Source organism: Indicator indicator, chromosome 13, assembly GCF_027791375.1.
Source record: "Indicator indicator isolate 239-I01 chromosome 13, UM_Iind_1.1, whole genome shotgun sequence".
Lineage (NCBI taxonomy): Eukaryota > Metazoa > Chordata > Aves > Piciformes > Indicatoridae > Indicator > Indicator indicator.
The window spans coordinates 6,955,896-6,966,244 of NC_072022.1; the positions used below are offsets into that span (position 1 = coordinate 6,955,896).

A 10,349-nucleotide genomic window follows, 5' to 3' on the forward strand; every position below is an offset into this window, starting at 1 on the left:
AGCCCTCCCAAAACTTCCTACATAAGCAAAGTCTCACTGCAGTTGTGCTACCCCACTTTGCAATTTACAGTAACAGCTAAGACTAACTAAACAGATCAAGATTTCCAACAGTATATTCAGTGAGATCTAACAGATCTGGTACATTTAAGGTTTTTAAGAAGTCATAGATGAAAGGGAATTTGAACAACAGTTTATGAACTGCCATTTCCAAAGAACTCAGAAGTCCATTTATAGAATACTCCCAAGTTCTGGAACAGTTCCTCTGAAACTTTCAGGAGACCAAATTCAGATTGTGAGAGCACCAATTCTTTTTACTCTTATGTCTGTAGTACATCAAAATCCCATCATCTAACAGAGAGAAAATAATAATCTCTATGTAGAATGCAAGGCTCCTCCCAAAATTCGTATTTTATTTTTATCTTGGTCTGTAATCAAGTCTCTCAAATAGAAACTTTACTTTGAGAATCTACTTTCTTATTATGCACAATTCATCAGACTTCCTATTTGTAGGGCTAACTATAGAACCCATGCCATTTTTGTATGCACAGGAAATATACTAAAGGCTGTAGAGAACTACCAGACAGAAACAAAATACTTCTACTCCCAACTATGAAAATAACTGCTCCTGTAATTTTTATATTTGCTGTTGTCTATACCCCATGAAACAAAATGGTTCTGAATCAACCAACACTGTGCAATCACAATGTAATGCAAAAGACTCTTAGCTGATCTCTGCTAGGCCTGCCTCTCACTTTATGATTCCTGGGCTCCATCTGTTTTACTGTGGCCATTCATGTAGGTGTGCTAGGGACAACATCAGTGTAAAAGGATGCTAATCCCAGAATATCTGCAAGAGAATTCAAGTCATTGGAAAAAAAATCCCTAAAAATCCCACTTCCTTTTCAGGCTCTGCCTTTTTCTTTCATCTCTGAAACATACCCCAATCCTCCCTTACTGTAGCTCCCCACCCTGTGCTACCAATGTAAACAAAATCCAGTGTTAGTATAATCAAGTTTTGCCAGTGAAACAAAGCACCATATCATTAAACCTTTGTATGGTTTAGTAGTTACAGCAGCATTTAGAGACCAAAGCCTCACACACACTATTGTGCATAACCTTGCCCCCAGGTCCTCTGTATTAATGTGCTCTGCAATGCTTTGGATCCTGGTTTTAGAGCAGAACAAACACTGAACATACCGTGCGATCACAGGAACAAGGAGAGTAGTTTCTGTGAATTTGCAGCTACATAAATTTGTTTCCAACAGAACTATTTTGTGCCTTTACACTGCAGGTTTAGTTCTCCTGTAAGGCTGATGAGTCATTCGCTATTCACTGGTATTGAACAGTTTTGCCATAGCCACCTCTTCCAGCATCATAGTCTTGCCGATATTCATCTCGGACCTTAGGAAGGAGGAAAAAGGGGAAGTCCAGTAAAGACAAACAATTTGTCAAAAACTATTACATGATCAGAATATAGTCAAACTCAGTTCACAGCGTGTCAATGGTCACAAGCTGCCCAACCAAAAAGAAGACAATGTGCATCACGCAGAAGCCCAGAATACAGCAGTAAGTAACTTCATTAATAATGTCCAGGGGAACTCTTTTAATCAGGACATGCTGGAATGTGTCCAAAGAAGGGCCACAAGGATGACCACAGGGCTGAAGCACCTCTCCTATGGAGACAGACTGAGACATTTGGGGCTATTCAGTCTGGAGAAGAGAAGGCTCTGAGTAGACCTTATTGTGGCCTTCCAGTATCTTAAGGAGGCCTACAAGAAAGCTGGTGAGGGACTTCTTAGGATGTTGGATAGTGACAGGAGTAGGGAGAATGGAGCTAAAACAGAAGTGGGTAGATTCAGATTAGATGGTAGGAAGAAGTTCTTCACCATGAGGGTGGTGAGACACTGGAACAGGTTGCCCAGGGGAGTGGTAGAAGCTTCATCCCTGGAGGTTTTTAAGGCCAGGCTGGATGGGGCTCTGAGCAACCTGATCTAGTGTGAGGTGTCCCTGCCCATGACAGAGGAATTGGAACAGGGTGATCCTTGTGGTCCCTTCCAATTCTGTGATTCTATGACACGAAAGCAAGAACGCTAGCCTCATGCTGCAACAGTAAAACCATCTGCAGCCTGATCAGCTTTAGGTAAGCTAAGTGCCGTCCTTTGTGCTCTTGGCAGCCTTACGTTTTCCAGGCTTATTTATTAGCATCATCTCCCCAAGCAGCTAAGAGGTTTCTGAAAGGGCTTTCAGTGAAATATATGAAATATATTCTTAGTGGGTAACATCATCATTAAAAGACATTACAGACTGACGTACATTGCTATCTTAAACAATAGTTCTGAAGCTGCTATTTCTGAAGTTGTTCTGAGTGTGTTTACTCAAAAAGAAGTAATTTGGCAAAAAGACCAGTCCCTTCAAAACGAGACCGTACAACAACCTACCTGGCCCCCTGATCTTCCACGACCATATTGTCTACCCTCCTTAAATCCTGCATCCCAGTCTGTCCTTATGATCCTATCATCGAGCCTGGTTCCATTGATGTACCGCATTGCATTTTCCGCGTCTCCTCTTGCGTAATACCTTACACACAGGTTAAGGAAATAAAAAGGGCTTCTATTTTCAACACATGGTAAAAAGAACAACATCAAATGGGCTACAAACACAAGTATTTGTTTGAATCAAGTTCCTGCTCCACTACTTTTAAAAGCAGTTGCTTTTATGAAGGTATGTAGGCTGAGAAAACTGCTAGTGAAACAGAGCAATATGCAGGAATTCAAGCAGATTAAAAATACAAATACCGGGTAAACTTAAGTACTCTCACCCTTAGAATTGTAAAGCTCTATTACTAAAAAGAAGAATGAGAACCCCCATGCATGCTGCGAAATTTTCAATGAGTTAGCTGGAACAAGCAAGTGAATATTTCTCAAGAGTCTAGCACACAATAAAGTCAACACATGACAGGGAGGGCAAGTTACCAACGGCAAATTTATGCACATGGTTGTATGAAAAAGAACACCTCATTACTGGAGCACTAAGCACAGGCTTTCACTGTAGACACCAACTAGTTAAAAAGTATCTGGCTTAAAGGACCAGAGTGAAAGCAACCTAACAACGTGCCCTCCCTCACCCGGACTCCTGCAGACGCTTTGGCAACCGAATAATTTTATCCTTGCATAGTTTCCCCGAGACTCAGAGCTAGCACCTCAGGTCACCCATGCTCCTGCCCACCGCTGAGGCGGCCTGCTCCCTCCGCCTGGCTCGGGCGGACGCCAGGGCAGCAGGGCCAGGCCCGCAGAAGGATACTCCACGAAACAGAAGCCACAGGCGGTTTTCTTCACTTTGTCCAGCCCCATAATGACCTTCTTGATATCGCCGCTCTTGCCGAAGAGCTCGTGGATCTGCTCCTCCGTGGTGTAGAACGAAAGGTTCCCCACGTACAGGGTGCAGCTCTTCCTAAGCAGTCGCTCCTGGTCGTACCGCGTCCCCTAAGCCGCAAAGACAGCGTTACCTCACGCCGGGCCCCAAACCGGGCCCGACGGCCCGCACGGTCCCCGCTAGCTGCGGCAGCAGCGCCTCACTCACCCGGAAGTGCTGGTCCCGGTACTGGCTAAGATCAGCATAGGAGTCGCTGCTCAGGATGCTGAGCGTTCCCGTGGTACACATGGCGAGCCCTCCGCGGCGCTTCCCACACGGCCGCCCGCCCCGCGGCGCACCCGATCTGCGCAGGGCGGCGAGCAGCCAACTGCGAGCTGGGCCCCGGCTGTCGCGAGAGCGGGCGTGGTAGCAGCTCTCGCGAGAGCGGCCGCAGAATGGTGCTGCGCCGAGTGCTGGCTGCGCTGCTCAGCAACCCGCGCCTGATCGAGAAGCTCTCCGAGTCGCGGCCCATCCGTGCCGCCGCCCGCCTCACCGCCACCGGCATCATCCGCGGGCAGCTCGGAGCCCGCCAGGCGGCCCGGGACCTGGGTCCCCGCCTCTTCCGCCTGCGCGACGCCTTCCTCAGTCAGCTCAAGGACGGCGCCCGGGCGCGGGGCTGGCCGCGGCCCCCCTGGCGCTGGCCGGGCCGAGGGGGCCGCCCCGGCGCAGCACCCTGACCGCCGTGCTAAGGAGGAAGCAGCTGCCGAGCCGCAGCCGGCGCAAAGAACCCGCCAGAGCGAGGAGGAAACCGCGGCCGCTTTCCTGTGCCAAGCCCTGGGAAACGAGTACATTAGAGCCGACGGTTGAAGGGGCCGGCGGCCTTGCTAACGGGCTCCTGGGGTGACAGCCGAACCACAGCAGCCTTCTCCTGAAGCGGTTGTACTGGCGTGCGGCGCCAGCTGCGAGGGACCCCAGCGGTACCCGGCCTGCAGACGCTGCTCTTCCATAGCATAAAGCCACGAGCGGTTCCTGAGCCCAAGCATGGACACGTGAAGCATGCTGCTTGTTGGTATGATGGATTTTCATTTTAAAGTCAGTTTACACTTTCCACAGTACTCAGTAACAGGCAGACTCACATTAAACATCGTCGAGAATGCTGTCAAACTTGTCACTGTTAAGTGCTTGGCAAGAAACTTGTAATAAAAACAAATGTCTCACTGGAGACTTAATTTCTGTCTATACAACAGTAACATGGTACGTTTGATATAACTGATACAAAAAGAGCTCTAACGGTTGAGGATGATGTTGAGGGATAGGATAACTGCCCATTTCACAGGTAGGTAAAAGAGATGCAGTAGCTCTCCTAAAAGCACACCTAAAGTCAATGGTAGGAAGAAGGGTTTAGGGGGACAAGAAGTGATCAAAAGAGCCATCCTAACTCTACATATGGGAAAGGATGTATCCATCACATGTGATACACAGGGCTGATTTACTTAAATTGTTCTATCTAACAATATATATGAGACTAAACATGTCATTATTTCAGTTAATTAGATGCTTAGTTAACGGGTAAGGATGGTTTTCATTCTTTGTATCACCCCAGATGAAAAGAACCTTGCATATTAAATTAAGTACAATTTCCAGCACTTCTGGTAAAATTAAACCTTCCACTAACAAAGACTTAGGTGTGCATGGATGGAAAAAATTGACCTACGATGGAAATTACATAGGTTTAGGTGGTGAGACAGGAGCAGTGTCTTTTCAGTCTGAGCTGGTGGTAGTAGTCCAGTTTCTCTTCCTGGCTCTATTATATCCTTGAAGAGATGCAAGCTCTACCCCACTAAGACTGACAGATCATAATTACTATGCAAATAATTTTCAAAACTTCAGCTGTTTAGTAAAGCTGAAAGCAGTGAGCAGGACATGAAGTACCAGCTGTGGCACGTGGCTGTCATCTCAGTGTAAGAGAACAAAAACAAAATTAACTTGGAAAATAGGTTTGCTGACATAGTGCATTCATAACTACTTCCACTATTTTATGAGTCATCAGTACAAACATATGTGCACTCCTTTCTCCCCCTACTTTCCCCCAAAAACATGCACCTTTAATTTACAGGCTTGTCAATGATTAGGGATGAAGGATGTCAGGTGAACATGGAGGGGAGACAACACAAAATGCTTTACAAGAGAGCAAGAGCTATGTTCCTTAAAAATCCAGATCGTAGTTTCAAAGATGAGGGCAAATCCCTCAGAAAGGTTGCTCCCAGCCTCCCTTTAGAGCCTGACATGAACTTACACTATTCTTACCTACGTTAACAAACTGGCTTATAAGACCTCATGTAAAGTTGTGAGGGGGGGCAGAACTGCAAAAAAGGATTACTGCCTTGATGAGCAAAAGAATTTCAAGTGCCAAGATTCGTTTTATAGAGGGGCTTGACCTACAATGCATGTGCCAAATTAGCACCTCCAGATGTTTTGAATCCAGAAGTTCAGGCAGGCAAACCCAAAAATTGTTAGTTGTACTATAAGCATATAAGAGCAAGTTAGTTTTGTATATAAGCTTGTACATCATTCTCAGCTGAAGGTCAGGGTTACTTGTATTGCACTTGTAAGGTCAGACTGCTGTCCGATAGAGAGCCAGGATGCAAGCTGTCATTCTCACTAAGCTGATTTAATGGGGAGTGGTTACTGAAAACACGGGCACGGGGGATGCAGCTCCACCCTCAGATCCTCACACGCTCCCCTAGATCTCTAACCATATGGCCAGGCTGGTCAGAGATCCATCTGGTCGAACGTAAACAAAGGATCAGATCCCTATGAGGTTCCCTGTTTGCTGTCTGTGCAGCTCCTTGAACGAGGAGCTAAATGATAAGTAGGTTTAATGCCCTCAAAACGCAGCATTCTCAAGCTCCTGTTGTAATACATGTGTGACACATCCTCAAGAATGGAGCTGCAATAAGAAAAGCTAAACAGGTAAAGCTTGGATTTTAGGATTTAGCACAAGTACTTATGCTGTCACATCCTCTGTGTCCTAAATCAGAATCTGTCAGATCAGTGCTAAGGATTTTTCAAGACACAGCCACCCAACACAAAATTACAGTGCTGGTGCCTGCATTGTGACTGCAGTCTGGTCTAATAACTGAGAGATGACTCTGTATTTTTAAGAGCATAAAATAAAACATTGAGTCAGACCGGCTATTGTCTAGTCCTGTAACTTCTTTCCAGCATCTGAATTAATGCCTCCTATCAGCATATACAAAATCCACGATGATTTCAAGAGCATAAGAACTTCCAAAAATAAATCTGAGGTGAGAAGAGCTAAAATGGGACCCAATTTCATCCTTCATCAGGCACATGTCTAAGGTTGTATTAAAGACATCAGATTTTAAGCAGGTTCTTTCCAGAACTGGCTATACTGGATGAGTGTAAAGTCACAAAGAAGGGGAATAAAGAAACTCAGAGGAACTCCCAGTGCCACTGCTTGTGCTGAAGGTGGGTCTGTGAAGAAGGTGGTCTTAGCACCCAAGTGAAATAAACTAAAACATAATTTTCCTAGAGTCTAACGGCTGTTCTGATTTCTGTCTAGCTGAAGGATGTATAATCCTAACTGACTTCTCCAATTCCCACTGAATAGCAAGGGTATTTGTGGTGGGTCTTCCATTGATAAGTGTGGAAATATCAAAGTCTCATTTCTGACTGAAACATCACACTTGGTAATTGTGGCTCTGACTGTACCGGGAATGATAACAAAAACATGACAATTATTGCAGGTCAGATTGTTTGCTTGCTGCTCTACTGTCTGGCAGAGGGTTTCTTCTTCAGATCCAGCCATATCAATAACTTCTATATATGTGTCGCTCTTCTTGATATTAAGCAGAGACCTAGGAGGCATGTAGGTGTGAGCAAACAATAGAGTATAGTGTCTTGGATGGTTCGAGGACTCTGGAGAATGCACAAGTTGCTCCAAGTGAAATAAACATGGTATCAGTCCTCCCTGGTGTAAGCACCCAAACAGCAAAGCCCCTAGAACGTTGAAAATAACAATGACATGTTTCCACTTCACAGCTCTGTTCTGTGATGTGCTGAACAAGACCAATGGCAAGATGAGAGGAATGAGAAAGCGAGGTTCTTGGTGGCTGAATAGGGAGAGCAATGCCAAAGGAACAAAATAAAACAGCAGTAATGTTGGGTTGCCCTCAGAAAGCACTAACAGCCCAGATGACCCCTGGCAATGCGATCTGGCCCGTATTAAATGCTGCATATATTCCTTTAACATTTTAAAGCCAGCACCAATGGCCAGAATATGTAAGATCCCAAAGAGCATTATTCCATTGACCGCAAAATGCGTGACTCGTGGGTGACTTCCGTGCAGAGCAAGATTATGAGGATTAAGATTATATCTGAGAAAATTGAAAGGGGTTACTACAATTTTTTCATTTAACTGACCTAGCACATCAAACGGGCTGCCCTTTCTAATGCTGTAGAGATTATCTAAGCCCGTGGAAGTAAAATAGAAGGTGTCAGCTGTTACAAAAACAATGGCAGTAAAACATGCACATAGGACAAGCTTCAAGAAGTGGTTTATGACAGTTTTAATGCTCTTTTGAGAGTCAACAATTAAACCTGCCCAATAAAGCAGGGGCATTAGAGCAAATGCCAAAAAGGTTGGCCTGTTGAAAAACCCAGCAGTCGTTATAATACCTATAAGAGGGCTGCTTGTAGGCACTGCTAAGCTGCCATTGGACTTCCTTGAGGAAACCAATACCATCAGAAGAGCAAAGAGAAGTCCTTCAAGTGTGTTGGTAAAGGTTCTTGTATAGAACACCAGAGTGACATACGATCCAGCAAGAAGGAGCAGCGCTTTCCATGGATCCGCTTCCCAGGAAGGCGCTAATCGATAAGCACTATAGTCGAGTATGAAAGAAGAGACTGTAAAGAGAAGACGAGGTGATACCAGAAGGGTGTAGCTGTTGATGCAACTTGAACATAAGCCCAGCTGCTGCAAAGATTTGATCACCCAGTAGGTAACTCCAGATGTCATTAATGGGAAAACAACTGTTCTGCAAGGAGAGGTGGAAAGGAATTCCCAAGGATAATAGACCTGTAGATTTAAAATATCTCCTACAAAGGAAGAAAAAAAATACATCCATAATGTATTTTATTTAAGGATGCATGTTAGTAGATGCAGAGCAGTCCCTAAACTTTTGAGACGGGTGTCAACCTTTTTAGAAGTACATTATCATTTTAAATCAAAATTTCAGGAAGAAAAGAAAAAAGCAAATCAACAAAAACATGCCCTCCCGAAAAACCAATCAACCAAACAAAACCCCAACTCTGATAGGGGGCCATGGTTCCAGGCGCCACTTGCTGTGTACAGCACAGCAGAAACAGCCACCCTGAACTGCCGACCTGCACCTGCCTTACTTGCAAGAGGCGCTAAGGAAAGGTGCGCAGGGCGCACGCTGCTGGAGTCGCGTTCCTGCGGGAACAGCCGCTCGTCGCCGTCCGCGCAGGCGGTGCGGGACAAATACGCGCCTATATGGTGCGCAGCGAGGCGTTATCACCTCCGCGGAGCCCGCGCTGCGGGGCTGCAAGGGAAAACGCACCCGCAGGGTCTCTGGACCCCGGGCGAACCGGAGCGGCGGGACTGCCCCGGCACCTTTGCCCGCCGTAGGGCGCGCTCCCGCCGCTCCCCCTCTGAGGGGTCGTGGCCGAGCCCCGGTGCCTCTCCGGGTCGGGCCGCCTCAGCCCCGCCCCTCCCGACAGCGCCCACCGTCTTACCTGCCATAACCTCGGGCGACTGGAAGAACTCGTCGGGGTGCAGGTAGCCGGCCTGCGGCAGCAGGCACCAACCCGCCCGCAGCGCGGCCAGCAGCGCCCACAGCCCCTTGGCCCACATGCTGATGCCAGCGCCGGCATCGGGTCTCGCCCACATCATACCGCCAGGGGGCGCGCTCCTGCCGGCCGAGGCGCCGCAGCGGGAGCCCGGCGCGCGTGCGCAGCGCCCTTCGCAATGCGGCCTGCCAGTCCCACAGTGCCTGGCCCCGCCGCCACGGGCAGCGTTCGACAGCTAAGTACACATTAAACTTCAATTATCTCGTAACTACCTAAAAACAAAAACCCCAGTTGTGAGCTGGGGAGACAGGGGCGCTGGCGCTGCAGACACAGAGAGCAGGAGGGCACCTTGTGTCTCGCCCTCCTAAGCCCAGGTAACGGGAGCAAGGCAGGGACAGAGAAGCGAGGGGCAAAGGTTAACTGACCGGAAACGAGGGTAAAGGAGTATTTTAGCCATCACGCTGAAGTCTGCGTAAATTTTAATTACTTCTCATGTTTATTTGTTATTTTCACTTATTTACATTATCATCATCTAGTGTTACCATTTTTTTTTATTATGCCGAATGTCTTTTCATCCCAGGATCATGAGGCAGAAGCTGTGGTAAGGAGGACACTGCCTGCCAGCAGCACAGCAACATTTGTTGTTATTGCAGCTATGGATGAAAATAAAAAGCCATGCTACAAGCCAGTAGATACAGAAACAGTTACAAATAAGTGAACCAATTTGTTTCACTAACAGCAAATCCAAGTTACATGCACAGGCACTCAAGGTAATGTCATGTTAAAGGAGGATAGCCACAAGTTTCTGATGGAGATTGCATAAAATTTGAGATCACAGAGCAGATGACATCACTCCCAAGCAGTACTGGATGTGGAAAGTCAAAAAGCTTGGTAGATGCACAAACCTGGCTTCGTTTTTTCCTCTGCCAACAGGTATCCCCCCTCCAAGCCTTTCTGGCCTTCTTTTTCATTCACTGACTTCAGAGATTCTCCTTACTTTCTTCTACTGCAAGATGGAGGATCTTGCCCATGGCAGGTACTGCAGGTTGTCTCTCTGCACACTTACCTCTTCAGGCAACAGAGCTCATCAGAAACTGATACCCTCAGCAGCACTGAGATGGGATAAGTAGGGATGTAGGAGTCTGAACCAGCCAGGGAGCCAC

The 10,349-nt window shown here is 46.8% G+C and overlaps 2 protein-coding genes across 2 annotated transcripts; both read right to left on the bottom strand.

Annotated features, from left to right (window-relative positions):
• Positions 1-1,329: 1,329 nt before the first annotated feature.
• NCBP2 (nuclear cap binding protein subunit 2) lies at positions 1,330-3,660 on the bottom strand. Its single transcript, XM_054386140.1, has 4 exons — positions 3,580-3,660; positions 3,301-3,482; positions 2,439-2,577; positions 1,330-1,401 (listed from the first exon to the last, which is right to left on the bottom strand). Exons 1-4 carry the CDS (start codon positions 3,658-3,660, stop codon positions 1,330-1,332), a joined length of 474 nt encoding a protein of 157 aa, XP_054242115.1.
• A 3,250-nt stretch (positions 3,661-6,910) lies between these two features.
• On the bottom strand, positions 6,911-9,250 carry PIGZ (phosphatidylinositol glycan anchor biosynthesis class Z). Its single transcript, XM_054386182.1, has 2 exons — positions 9,133-9,250; positions 6,911-8,472 (listed from the first exon to the last, which is right to left on the bottom strand). The coding sequence occupies exons 1-2, from the start codon at positions 9,248-9,250 to the stop codon at positions 6,911-6,913; spliced, it is 1,680 nt and encodes a 559-aa protein (XP_054242157.1).
• Between the last annotated feature and the right edge of the window lie 1,099 nt (positions 9,251-10,349).

Coding starts and splice junctions, on each gene's coding strand:
- NCBP2 (XM_054386140.1), bottom strand. CDS start 3,660: ATGTGTACCACGGGAACGCTCAGCATCCTGAGCAGCGACTCCTATGCT. Junction 3,483..3,579: donor ACCGGGACCAGCACTTCCGG/GTGAGTGAGGCG, acceptor TTTGCGGCTTAG/GGGACGCGGTACGACCAGGA. Junction 2,578..3,300: donor TGTGGCTTCTGTTTCGTGGA/GTATCCTTCTGC, acceptor CCTGTGTGTAAG/GTATTACGCAAGAGGAGACG.
- PIGZ (XM_054386182.1), bottom strand. CDS start 9,250: ATGTGGGCCAAGGGGCTGTGGGCGCTGCTGGCCGCGCTGCGGGCGGGT. Junction 8,473..9,132: donor GTCGCCCGAGGTTATGGCAG/GTAAGACGGTGG, acceptor CTTCCTTTGTAG/GAGATATTTTAAATCTACAG.